The sequence below is a fragment of the Cervus elaphus genome, chromosome 15 (assembly GCF_910594005.1).
Source record: "Cervus elaphus chromosome 15, mCerEla1.1, whole genome shotgun sequence".
Lineage (NCBI taxonomy): Eukaryota > Metazoa > Chordata > Mammalia > Artiodactyla > Cervidae > Cervus > Cervus elaphus.
The window spans coordinates 41,560,646-41,574,904 of record NC_057829.1 but is presented as its reverse complement, the minus strand read 5'-3'; the positions used below and the strand labels follow the sequence as shown (position 1 = coordinate 41,574,904).

At 40.0% G+C, this 14,259-nt stretch overlaps 1 protein-coding gene across 1 annotated transcript in view; it reads left to right on the top strand.

Annotated features, from left to right (window-relative positions):
- Nucleotides 1-2,479: 2,479 nt before the first annotated feature.
- Nucleotides 2,480-14,259, top strand: part of ANTXRL (ANTXR like) — a 31,005-nt gene continuing 19,225 nt past the window's right edge. Inside the window, exons 1-2 of the mRNA XM_043924754.1 lie at nucleotides 2,480-2,739; nucleotides 13,362-13,433. Of these exons, the coding sequence (XP_043780689.1) occupies nucleotides 2,480-2,739; nucleotides 13,362-13,433 (332 nt within the window). The remainder of the gene's footprint in view (nucleotides 2,740-13,361; nucleotides 13,434-14,259) is intronic.

Here is a 14,259-nt window from a genome sequence, read left to right as displayed (position 1 = left end):
GGGGGATTTAACCATGAATTAAAACATTGTTGAGAGAAATTTAATTGTGGGAACAGACAGGAAAACTTTATCCCATTGACCAATCTCAGTATCAGTAAAAATACAACTATCAAGTATCATGTGTCTCCTGGTGTGATGCAAAAGGAATAAAATCAACAACAACAGTTTACCTGAATCTCACCAAGCTTCACACACTAACCATTAGCTTATAGGAAATTTATGATAGAATAAAAAGTTATTATGAGGCTATAATGAAACAACCAAATTTAAAATATGGAAAAATTGTACAAAAATGACTCTGTTTTTTAACATAAGTAGAGTGAAATAAAAGGAGGTCAAACTGAAAAAAAAAATGGGTGAGTATAGTAGTAAATAAGCAAATTTCTTCAGGATAGCAATAGTTTAAAAACTCTATATTAAAAATGCCATTCCAATAGTATCAAAAATATAGTATATATCAGGAAGGCACTTGACAAAAATGGTCAAAACATTCATAGAGAAATTTATAGGGAAGGTACTAAAAACAGCCCAAGTAAATGAAGACATTGCCTTCTTCACTGATAGGAGTCCAGACCGCAGATTCAAATCCCTCAAAATATTTGCAGTTATTGTAATAAAAGATTAGAGGGTTTGGGGGAGAAGGAAGACATGTTCTACTTCTAAAGTTTACTTGAGTGAATGGTTTTGTTATCTAAACAAGTCTCCCTGCCTTACACAGAGTGAAACCAAACAATACCAAAATGCCAGAGTTTAGAGCAGAGAAATGTTTATTGCAAGGAGACATGTGACTCATGCCTTAAAAAACTCAAACTCCTCGAAAGCTTTCAGCAAAAACCCTTTGATAGAAAAGGTGAAGCAGGAGTGTGGTTAGTTGTTGCAAACTTCTTGGTGTCTGATCTTTTGTTCCTAAGGTCAGGTCACAGTTAGGTCACAAGACTATAAGCCTCACCAAAATAAATGTCATTCTCCATTCTGACAAGAAAGGGAAGGGGAGGCATTTAATTCTGCCTCCTTGCCTCCTTCTCGCTTGTAACACTTAATGAATCCCATAAGCAAAGCGACATCATTACCCCTCATTTTACTTGTTAAAGGTCTCAAGACTCGATTTTTATCCTCTGAGGTCCAAGCCCTGGCTAAGAGGAGGGTGTCTGTGCCTGGGCTTGTTACCCTGCCCAGGATATTCATCTAGTACCCAGTCTGGATCTTCCCACCAGTGTCCAGGTCTGGCTGAGGAAGCAGATTCTCAGCTAGTGATGCCCTCAGAACCAGGTCTCTAGACCCTGATCAGCTGTCATCATTGAGGGAGCCAGGAACCCAGGACCCTGCTGGCCCTCAGGCTCATCAGGCCACCCAAAATGGGGGACTGCGACCCATGGATACTGTTGCCATCACTACTAGGTCATGGAGGTGGGATGCAGGAGGGGTCAGCCGCTGCTTCGAAGCCTGGGTCTGGTCAGTGGGCGTGATGAGGTCTCAGGAAGTCTGCAGCACACAGCTCTCAGCCTATTGCCAGACCCCCAGCTCACTTACTGGCCTGAGACCAGAGAGGCTGGAGGGCCCCGAGGAGAGGGCCACGATCCACTTTTCACCGAACTCTCTGTCTTAAAGGCCTCTGGGCAGCTGACTAAGGGTCTCATTCTAACCATCTCATACTAATGGTCAGACACTAATGGCTGTGAACCCAACCCCACTCCATTACAGTTTTTGCATGTTTTTCCATGGAGCAGAGACAAGCCATCCTCACTCAGCCCTTTCTGAATTTCTGATCCACAGAACTGTTAGCATAACAAAATAGTTTTTGTTTTGTCATTCAGCTTGGGGTGGTTTTTATACAAAATGGATAACTGGCATGTCCCTTATTTACAAGGGACTTTGACATCTTTGCAAGAATTTAATTTATTTCCCTTCTATATCATTCCATCTGCTGGGTCACATGAATGACCGCTGTAACATTCCCAGTTCCTAGACGACATCATGATGGTGATGTCTTTATCTAAGCCACCTCTGCTCTGCCCTCTTTCAGGACAAGGTAGGATAAAAAAGGCAGGATATCTCCAGGATTTTCACAGCTCCTAGAGAGGATTTAGGGTAAGGGACAAATAGAGGCCTCATCTTACTGCCCCTCCAAAGATCCCCTGACTCCCCCCTGGGATTGTCCACAGGCAGGACGCTGAGCAGAGCCGCAGGTCACAAAGTCACCATGCCAACCTTCCTGTCCCTCATAAGGGTCATCACAGGGAATTCTGCCCCCTGGGGCGGGGGAAGGGCCATCCCCCAAAGCCAGCCATCTTCACCTCTTTGCCCTCAGGGCAGGTACCAGACAAGGCTCACACGGCACTTTTGTGAAAGGGCTGGAGGGGCCAAAGGCCCTAGGAACGCAGAGAGGTGGTGGAGGCTACCATCTGAGGTGGCCTTGAGTTGCCAGCATCCAGTGAGGCCGTAGGGGCAGCCGAAATAAATGGAGAGCTGGAGGCCTGGCATGCCGGGGCCCACGCTCTTTCTGCTACTGGTGTTGCCACCTCCGCTGCTGAGCTTGGGGAGCTTCCAGCACAGTGGTCCAGGCTGGAAAGACCTCCACCACCTTGGTTTGGACTGGGGGAAGCTCTATCGCCACCTCATCCAGAACTCGGAAAGCTTCCAGCACCTCCAGGGCCCCCGCACCTGGCACCGGAAAGGCCGGTCAGGAGAAGACAAGAATTCCTGCCAGAGCTCATTTGATCTCTACTTCATCTTGGACATGTGAGTGGCCCTCCTGCCCTTGCCAATGCCACTGGGTGGTGCTGTCTCAGATGTCAATATGGGCAGGATTTGGCTTAAATGGATGCCAGCTTCTCTGAGGGGAAAGGGCAGAGTAGCCTTGATCAGACCCAAGCAACAGACCTCTGTGGCCTCCTTGTCCTGAATCAGAAGGAATGCCCTAGGCCTTTGTCTCCTGGGACTTTTTCTTTGGGACATTAAAAAGGCCACCATAGGCTTCTGGATGGCTCTCAGCTTGGCCTGGATCTGTGACCTTCATGCCCCTTAAACAGCTGGAGGGACAAGTGATTACTAAGAGCTGTCTTCTCAGCATGTGGGAGATCACTTAGGGTTTGGGGTGGTGTTTATGTTTTTGTTTTGTTTTTAACCAAATAACCTCTATTTTTCTGCGACCCAGAGAGATTGCTGTGTCATCTGTTAGGCATTCTTATAGTGTCAGTGCTTAGAAAGCTCTTTGCTTTGCTGGTTCTAAATGTTTTGCTTCTTTCTTTGAGCAATTTAGAGACCCACATTACAGTTTGTGTGCACTTTTTGAACAGTTTGGTCTGTCTGCATGTGTCCTTGGGAAAACTGGGCCTCTCATCAAGTACCTTCTGACCCTCAAGGAAGGAAATCACAGGGTGGATCCTCAGACTGGAAAGACTGCCTTGGTTCCATTTTCATCTCCTCTATGGGGCTGAGGATAAATTTTATTTATTTAGTATTAACAATGGTATGACTCCCAGTACCAAGGAAAGCACTTTATGGTCCCTAAAATCTTTTACTGTACATCTGTCATCCTCAAAGCAATCCTGGAATATAAAACAGGGAAAGTATTTACATATTCAGCCTTCTGGAAAGTGGTGCAAGCTCCCAGAGATTGGGTGAAGTATCCCAGAGGCTGGTGGGGGTGACAGGACTCAAACTTCTTGTGTTGCCCTCATTCCAGCATTCCAGGTTGTACTTCCTCTGATTCTTCTTATTCTCCATGGAGACTGATGATTGAGGGGATGGGTGACCCAGCTCACCAGCTTCTAAGCAAAGGCAGCAGAGATGAAAAGAGATGTTTTCTCCTCACAGTCCAGTGGAGGGACTGCTAAGACACCCTGGGGCACGTCTTGTCTGATTGCCCAGGGTGTGGTAGTAATTCCCCTTTGGGGCTTTGGGGTTGGAGATGGTTGGACATTGTAGGGGGATGACAGCCTCTTTGGGTCATCTTTCCAGAGAGTGGCAGTGAGTCCAAAGGGTCCTCTCAGCTGCCATTCTGTTTCAGCGCCCCTGACCACAGCCCTGCTCTCTGCAGTCAAGCCCAGTGTGGGCACAACAGAGCCCCCAGACGGATGGGGAAGGGCTCTGGACACAGGTGGGTCACATGAAATAATAATAATTAGACACTTAATAGGTTTCCAAGATGTGCTGAACACTAAAACGCCCAACAGCTTGTGGGACGATGTTCTATTTCTCTATCTTAAGTTATGAAACAGGTTGAGAGTACTAAATGGTTTACTCAATGTCAATCAAAGTTAGTTTGCTGCAAAGCATTAAGCAGTGAGGGGATGTTCCCCTTTCTTCTCTTCCAAGGAAGGTGTAAGGTAGGGGGACTAAAAGAAGCACCAGAGAAATGGCTGCTTAAACCAGGTTGTCCCCACTTTCCACCCCCTCACCTGCCCCCTCCCCTTCCTTTTGCCTCCTTTAGCTTCTTAAATGCTGGAGGCAGCACAGGTCCCTCTGACCATAGCTGATGTAGCTACTTAATTCAGTGTGAAGGGTATGGGTCTTCTCAAGAGGCTGGGAAGGCAGGAGAGAAAGGGGAGCAACTTAAGTCCCCTCTTTGAAGCTGCTCCTCAGATCCTCCCCTTTACCGTCAGTCATGACACTTGCCTTTAAGGCTGGCCAGGACTGAATCCTACTGGATTTTGCAAATGGGGAGGGGGTGTGGGGGTGTCCAAGAAAGGGCCCTTAGTACCCACTTCTCAGTGTTAGGCCATCAGGGAGGAGTAGGCTCACAGCTTGGCCATGGAGGCCTGGGCAGCCTTCTCTGAAAGCACAGCATATTCCTTCAGCCCCAGGGGAAGAACACCACTCCTTGGAAATTGTGCTCGTTCATTCTAGCTGAAGAAAATAAGCTTGACAAGATTTTCCCAGAGTATGAGAACAGGCTTCCTCCTGTGGATGCTTCCTGATACTCTTGGGGAGAGGGGAATAATGACCACTGAGAAGGCAGCCCCAGCTTTGCAGTCAGGCAGATTCCACTGACTGCATGCAGCTTGGGCAAATCGTCTCCTCTCTCTGCCTCAGCATCCCCATCTGTACAATGGGATCTTCATATCTACCTCACCAGGTTGTGATGAGGATGAATGGGAGTTTATATGGTCTTCCTAGCATGTGTCAGATGAAGTCATGGAGGATGAGCATAAAATGTACTGCCTAGAAAGGCAGAGTCACACACCCTGGGAACTCTCCTGCACTGAAGGGGCCCCTGATCCAGCCCTGACTCCCTGACTCACTCTCTCCCATGCGCCCTTTGTAGGGGAGTGGGGTGCAAGTCAGACACCTCCTCAGACACTTCCCAGGTTCTCTGGATCTTTCATCCCTTGGTGAGCAACCCTTGGTGAGCACATATGGTTTATGTGCTTTGGTCAGCAGAGGACATTGAACCCTGTACCTAATAAACAGTAACTCCCATTCATCTCTCCCAACTGTAGTAACCTCAATCCTATTCTCTGTATCTGTGAATTTACCTAATCTAGGTACCTCACACAAATGGAATCATACACTAGTTGGCCTTATGTGTCTGACTTATTTCACCTAGCAAAATGCTTTTCAAAGTTCATCCCTGTTGCAGCATGTATCAAATTTTCATTCTTTTTATGGCTGAATAATATTCCATTTAATGTATATACCACATTTCCTTTATCCTTTTATCTGTTGATAAGCACTCTAGACAACATACTGAAAAGTAGAGACATTACTTTGTCAACAAAGCTCCGTCTAGTCAAGGCTGTGGTTTTTCCAGTGGTCATGTGTGGATGTGAGAGTTGGACTATAAAGAAAACTGAGTGCCAAAGAATTGATGCTTTTGAACAGTGATATTGGAGAAGACTCTTGAGAGTCCCTTGGACTGCAAGGAGATCCAACCAGTCCATCCTAAAGGAGATCAGTCCTAGGTGTTCATTGGTAGGACTGATGTTGAAGCTGAAACTCCAATACTTTGGCCACCTGATGCGAAGAGCTGACTCATTTAAAAAGACCCTGATGCTGGGGAAGATTGAGGGCAGGAGGAAAAGGGGACAACAGAGGATGAGATGATTGGATGGCATCACTGACTCAATGGACACGGGTTTGGGTGATCTCCGGGAGTTGATGATGGACAGAGAGGCCTGGCGTGCTACAGTTCATGGGGTCTCAAAGAGTCAGACATGACTGAGCGACTGAATTGAACTGAACTGAACTGAAGCACTTGGATTGTTTCCATTTTGGAGTTATTGTGAATAGTGCTGCAAACATTTGTGTACATGTATCTGTTTGAGTCCCTGTTTTCACTTCTTTGAGGCATATAACTAGGAGTGGAATTACTGAATCATTCTATGCTTTTGATTCTGTGTTTAACTATGTTAACTATGCCACACTATTTACCACAGTGGCTGCACTATTTTATATTCACACAAGCAGTGTACAAAAGTTTCGGTTTCTCTACATTCTCTTTGAGACATTACTTTCCAAGTTTTTGTTTGTTTGTTTTATTTTGTTCTGGTTTTGATAATAGCCATTGCTGTGGTTTTGGATTACATTTCCCTACTGTCTAGTGATGTTGGAATCTTTTTATGTCCGTTTGTATATCTTCTTTGTAGAAATGTACATTTAAGTCCATTACCCATTTTGTAATTGGGTTGTTTGGCTTTGGTTGTTGAATTGTAGGAGTTCTTATGCATTCTGGATACCAGTTTCTCATCAGATATATGATTTGCAACTGTTCTTTCATTCTGTAGGTTATCTTTTCATTTTTTATGGTGTCTTTTGCACACAAGTTTTTACTTTTGATAAAGTTTGATTTATCTGCTTTTTTTCTTTAGTTGCCTGTGTTTTTGGTGTCATATCTAAAAGCCATTACAAAATCCAATATCGTGAAGCTTTTCGCCTATGTTTTCTTATAAGTTTATTAGTTTTAGCCTTTACTTTTAGGTCTCTGATACATTTTGAATTAACTTTTGTATATACCATGTAGGTATAAGGTAAGAATCTAACTGCATTCTTTTGCATGTAGAATTCTGTTTTCCTAACATCATTTGTTTAAAATACTGTCATTTCTCATTTTGGATGGTCTTGGTATCCTTGTAAAAAAAAAAATCAATTAAACAAATATAAGAAGGTTTATTTCTGGGCTCTCCATTTTATTCCATTTTTCTGTATGTCTGTCCTTATACCAGAGTCACACTGTTTTGATTATTGTAGTTTTGTAATAAATTTTGAAACCAGCAAATGTGAATCTACCAACTTTGTTCTTATTCAAGGTTTTGCTTATAGCTATTAGAGTTTCCTGCGATCCCATAAGAACTTTGGGGTGGATTGTTCAATTTCTACAAAAAAAAAAAAATGTTGTTGAGACTTTGATATACACTGCATTGAATTTGTAGATACCCTTAGCCAGTATTGCCAATTTAACAATATTAAGGCTGTTAATTGATTTCTATTAATTATTAATCTATTTCTATTATGTCTGATTTTTATATGTCAATTTTGTATCCTATAACTTTGCTGAATTGCTTTATTAAATCAAATGTTTTTGTGAAATCTTCAGGGGTTTTTACATATAAGATTAGGTTATCCAAGTACAGAGGTGCTATATCTTTTTTTTCCAATTTGGATGCCTTTATTTCTCTTTCTTGCCTAGTTGCTCTGCCTATAACTTCCAATTTTATGTTAACAGAAGTGATGAAAGTGGTCATCCTTGTACTACTTTTGATCTTTGGGGAAAAGCTTTTGGTCTTTCACCATTGTTGTGTTAGCTGTAGGTTTTTCATATATTAGCCTTTATCATGTTTTTCAGAGAATTTTTCTTTGTTCCCAATTTGAGGGTTTTTACGAAGGGATTTTAGATTTTATCAAGTGATTCTTCTTCCTCAGTTGAAATGATTATGTAGTTTTCCAATACACTAATTTTATTAATTACATTGTTTAATTTTTGTATGTTGAACCTTCTTTATATTATAGAAATAAATCCCACCTTTTCAGATGCTGCTAGATTTTTTAATTGAAGATTTTTGTATTTATATCCATATGAAATATTAGTCTGTACTCTTCTTGTATTGTTTGTCTAGCATTGGTATCAGGGTAATGCAAGCCTCATAAAATAAGTTTGAAAGTGTTCCTTAATCTTCTATTTTTTAACAGATTTTAAGAAAGATTACTGTTAATTCTTCTTTAAATGATTAGTGGAATTAACCTGTGATACCATCTGGTCCTGGACTTTTCTCTGTTGGGAGATTATTGGTGACTGAATCAAGCTTTTGTTTACTCATGATTCAGTTTTGGTAGTTAAGTGTGTTTCTTGGAACTCACTCAATTCATCTAGGTTATCTATTTTGTTGGTTTACAAATTTCAGTGCTCTCTTAAATCTTTTTTATTTGTATAAAATCAGTAGTAGTGCCCCACTTCATTTTCTTATTTCAGTAATTTGAGTCACCCCTCTTTAAGTCAGTGGATATAAAGGTATGTAGATTTTGCTGATCTTTTCAAAATACAAACTTTTTAATTTCACTGGTATTTATTTTTCTATTCTATGTTTTATCTATCTCTGTTATAACCTTTTTTATTTCCTCCCTTCTGCTAGTTTGGGTTAGTTTTCATTTCTTTTTCTAGTTCCATAAGCTATAAAGTTAGTTTATAGATTTGAGATTTTTCTTCATTTTTAATGAACCTGTTTACAGCTACAAATTTCCCTCTCTACTTTCACTGTATGTTTTGGTATGTCATGGTTCCTTTTTCATTTGTCTCCTATTTTCTAATTTCTCTTGTGACCCATTTGCTGATTAAAAGGGTATCGTTTAAACAATTTCCACATATTTGTGAATTTCCAGATTACTTTATGCTATTGACTTAACTTGCTGCAACTAGAGAAAGCCCTCACACAGCAGCAAAGACCTAGCACAGCCAAAAATTAAATAAATAAATGAATATTTTTAAAAAGAATTTTAAAGAAATGTCTTATAATCCATCCTGGAGGACAATCTGTATTCTACTGTTTAGGAGAAGAGTGTTCTGTACATATCTGTTAGGTACAATTGGCTTGTGATGATGTTCACATCCTTTATTCCCTTATTTGTCTATTTTCTTATAGTTTGATGGTTCTATTACTGAAAGTGAGGTATTGAAGTCTCTGACTATTATTGTAGACCTGTTTGTATCTCCCTTACATCTGTTTGCTTCTTAAATTTTGCTTATCTGATATTTGGTGCATATCCATTTGTAATTTTTTTGTCTTCTCAGTGAAGTAACTCTCCCTTAATTATATAACGTCTTTCTTGTCTTTCATAACAATTATTTATGTAAAGTCTAATAGTCATCCCAGCTCTCTTTGGATTTATCTTTGCTTGAAGTATCTCTTATCATCCTTTCATTTTTTAACCTCCTGGTGTCTTAACAGCAAAAGCGAGTCTCTTGTAGTCGTCATATGGTTGCATCTTTTTTTATCCATTATGGCAATTTGTACGCTTTGATTGGAGAGTTTAATCCATGCATATTTAAAGTAATTACTGATAGGGAAGGACTTTTGTTATTTGTTTTCTGTATGTCTTTTAGCTTTTTTTCTCCCTAATTTTCTTCATTTCTGCCTTCGTTTGTGTTCAGTTGATTTTTTTTAAAGTAACAGGTTTTGGTTCCCTTTTTACTTCTTTTGTGTGAAAATATGTTCAGTACCTATTAGAGATTTTTTTTTATGGCCACATGGGCATTAATGGTTACAAATCAATATTTTCATATACAATATATACATATAATTTTTCTGATTTTCTTTATTTCTTCCTTTTTAAAAATCCTTATTTTCCTTCAAATATAGTTGACATATATCAAGTATATTTAGATAGCACCTTTATCAAATCACATGATTATTACTTCTTTTTTGTGGTGAGAATAATTAAGATCTAGTCACTTAGAAAATTTAATGATTATAATAAAATATTTTTGTATGTTCACTAAACTGTGCATTAGCTACCTGAGATTCATTTGTCAACTAGTTGCAAGTTTATACCCTTAAACAGCACTGCTTACTCCCCCAAGACCCTGGTAACCACCACTTTACCCTGTTTAGATGAGTTTGGCTATTTTAGATTCCACATATAAGTGATAACATACAATATTTGTCTTTCTCTGTCTGACTTATCTTACTTAGCAAAAGATCCATCACTATTGACACAAATGGCAGGATAGCCTTCTTTCTTATGGCTGAATTATATTCCATTGTATATATGTACAGCGTGTTCTTTATCTACTCATCTGTTCATGGGCACTTAGGTTGTTTCTGTTATCTTAGCTATTGTGAATAATGCTGCAATAAGCACGGAATTGTGTATGTCCCTTCAATATTCTGTTTTCATTCCCCATTCACTTCCCCACCCAGCAGTGGGATTGCTGGGTGGTGTGGTGATTCTATTTTAAATTTTCCCAGGAACCTCCATATTGTTTTCCATAGTGGCTAAAGCAATTTATATTCCCATCAACACTGTAACAGTTTCCCTTTGCTGTGCATTGTCACCAATGCTTGTTATCTCTTGTCTTCTTGATGATAGCCATTCTAACAGGTGAGAGATGTATCTCATAGTGGTTTTTGATTTGCATTCCTTTGATAATTAGTGACACAGAGCATCTTTTCATGTACTTGCTGTCCATTTGGATGTCTCCTTTGAAAAAAGTATCTATTTCTCTACCCACTTTTTAATCAGACTGTTTGGGTATTTTTATTTGAGTTGTATATGCCCTTTATATATTTTAGGTATTAACCCTTTATCCAATATGTGATTGTAAATATTTTGTCCCAGTCTATTGGTTGCCTTTTCATTTTTTTGTTGTTGTCACTTTTGCTTTGCAGAAGTTTTATGCTTGATGTTGATTTTTGCTTTTGTTGTTTGTGATTTTGTTATACCCCCAAAAGTTATTGGTAAGATTAATTTCAAAGAGTTTCTCTCTATGTTTCCTTCTAGGAGTTTCATGGTATCAGGTCTTATGACTTGAAGTTAGTTTGGGGGAGTCGTGTAACATACAGGTTCATTTCCATTTTTCTGCATGTGCTTTATTTTTTCAATACCATTTGTTGAAGATATTATCTTTTCCCCATGGGTGCTCTTAGCTCCCTTGTTCAAATATTTGTTAACTATATGTGGCATTAATTCTGGGTTATCTATTCTGTTCCATTTGTCTGTGTGTCTATTTTTATGCTATTACTATATGGTTTTAATCACTATAGCTTTGGAATCAGGAAGTAGAGTTTGAAGTCAGGAAGTACAATGCCTCCAGATTTGTTCTTCTTTCTCAGGAATGCTTTGGTTATTCGGAGTTTTTTGTGGCTTCACACAAATTTTAGGACTATTTTTTTCTATTGCTATGAATGCATTGGAATTTTGACAGGAATTGCATTGAAGCTATATGGCTTTTGGTAATATGAGCATTTTTACAATATTTTTTTTTCCAATGCAGGAACATGGGGTGTCTTTTCAATTATTTGTGACATAGTTTTTATTGCACAGATTCTCACTTCTTTAGTTAAATTTATTCCTAGGTGTTTTCTTATTTTTTATGTTATTCCCAATAGGATAGTTTCCTTTATTTATCTTTCAACGTTTCATTACTGGAACTGCAACTGATTTCTGTATGTTGATTTTTATATCTTGAAAATTCACTGAATTCATTGTTTAGTTCCAACAGGTCTTTGGTTGAGTATTTGGAATTCTTTATATACACAATCAAATAATTTGCAAATAATGACAAGCATACTTCTTCCTTTCCAATTTGAATGCCTTTTGTTTCTTTGTTGTGCCAATTAGCTCTAACAGAAGAGTGATAAAAGTGGAAATCCTTGGCTCAGGCCTGATCTTAGAAACAGAGCTTTCAACTTTCCACCGTTGAGTATAATGTTAACTGTGGGTTTATTGTGTACGGCCTTAATTATTTTGTGATATGTTCCTTCTATACTCAAATCTGTTTGAGGTTTTTTTATCATGAAATATTGTTGTAATATGTCAAATGCTTTTCCTGAATCTATTGAATTGATCTTGTGATTGTTAGCTTTCATCTGTTGATGTTGTGTATCCCATTTTTTAATTTGCATATGTTGAACCATGCTCACATTCCAAGGATAAATCTCATCTGGACGTGGTGTATAATTCTTCTAATGTGTTCTCTTTCTGTGATTTGAGTACATAAAGTACAAAAGTTTTACTTTCTAATTGAAGTATAGTTGACTTAAACAATATTATGTTAGTTTCAAGTGTTACCATTAGTTAAGAAAGGATTTGTCTTGCAATTTAGTATGGACGCTTCTGATAGAAAGTCTCTTTTGTGGGCCAGTTGTCAGAGTCTGGTGTTTGCTACTCAGTAATTTTTGGACATGGGCTTTCTTGGGGCTCAGTGGTAAGGAATCCACCCACCAATGCAGGAGAGCTGGGTTTGACCCCAGGAAGATGCCCTTGAGAAGGAAATGGCAACTCACTCCAGTATTCTTGCCTGGGAAATTCCACAGACAGAGGGCCCTGGTGGGCTAGAGTCCATGAGGCTGTAAGTCAGACACATCTTAGAGACCAAACAACAACAACAATTATTGGACATAGCCATGTCACATGCATCTGCTCACTGCAATGTGTAGAGCATGGGTTTTAAGGCTAGAAATAGGTTCAGTTCCATACCAGCTATGGAAAATGTGGACAATTCCACGACTTGTGAGAGCCTCAGCTTTCTTATCTGAAAAATGAAAATAACGCTGATATCATGGGGTTGTTCTGGAATTGGAGCTCATGTAACATGAAGTGCCTGGTACATACATCTCAATGAATGATAATCTTGATAATGTTTAAAGAATCTATTCTTAGTTTCATCACTATTTGCTGAGAGATTTAGTTGCAATCTAGAGGATGCAGAAGGAATGGTAGACAGGACCAACTAAGACACTTTTGTTGGAATATTGTGCCAAAGAGCCCTGACCCGCACCCAAACACACACTTTCAAGGGACAAGAGAGGAGCAGACACCTGGGAATGGTTTATGCTCAAGGGAAATTGAGGGACCAAAAGAGTCATATCAAAATCACTGGAGGCTTTTCCAAATAATGCATCCTACATCACTTCCAATGTGATAGCTGCACAACCATCCTGGTTTGTTAGCAGAAGTTCCTCATCCCTTAAAAAGCTCCTGACTCCCAAGCAGGGGAGGTCTGATTGGTCACCCTTCCCACACTCAAAACTAATGAATTCACCATCAGGATGACCCACTGAGATTGCTGAGGGTGTGTGGCAGCCTTCAGCCACATGGAGTGGGAGGAAGGAGTTGCTAAAGGGTCTACTGGAAACTGAGGAGGCAGAAATTCTGCCTACACAATGGATGCACCTCATTCCTCTAACTCAAGTCTTCTTCATTTTCAGGTCAGGAAGTGTGAACAACAACTGGATGAACATTTATTCCTTTGTGGAGGATTTGGTCAAGAAGTTTGAAAAGTATGGCTTCTCCAAATTGCAGGGTATTTTCCCCTGCCAGGCAGAGTACACAGCTGTTTAGACTCAGTGGGAACGGGAGCCCCTAGAGTCAGGAGCACAGAGCCCAGGGGAATGTTCTGAAGCAGAAAAGACCAGGTCATGCAGATTCCATTGGGTCTCAGCAGTTTTCTTGCCTCCTATTTGGAAGACAGGTCATAATTGTAGGGGACACAGTCTACCCTGAAGTTCCTCATAGATGAGGAAACAGGCAAACCTGTAACGTGATAACTGAACACCAGGTTAAATGGTGTCAAAAGCCAAAAGAAAAAGGCAAAAGTCTTAAAAGGCAAATTAAAGAGAAAACAAGACTTCTTAGGGAAAAAGTCAAGGGTGGTTTCCTAGAGGATGTGGAATTTTGAACTAGATCTTGAAGGATGGGGAAGAGAGAGTAACAGAGACTATTAACGAGACTTCTTGTGCAATGAGTGGTCTGTTCAGCTGGAGAGTAGGGTTAATGCAGAAGAAGGTTGGAAAATGAGGCTGCATAGGATGAATTTGGACCAAAGCCTTCAGGGCACATAATGCCAGGCCAAGGGACTTGGATTTCCTGCTGTAAAAAATAGGGGTCTACAGATGATTTTTGGGCAGGGGTCTGACATGATCAAGGTTATGTACCAAAAAGGAAAGTCTGATATTGTGAGTAAAATGTGTTGAAACAAGACCCAGAAGCAGTAGGGAGCTTATCTAAGAACCTACTGTAGCAATTTACCTAAATGATGATAAGTGTCAATGGACCAAAAGACAGAGTCCAGGGAAAGGAAATGGAGGGATGTATGTGAATAGCTGC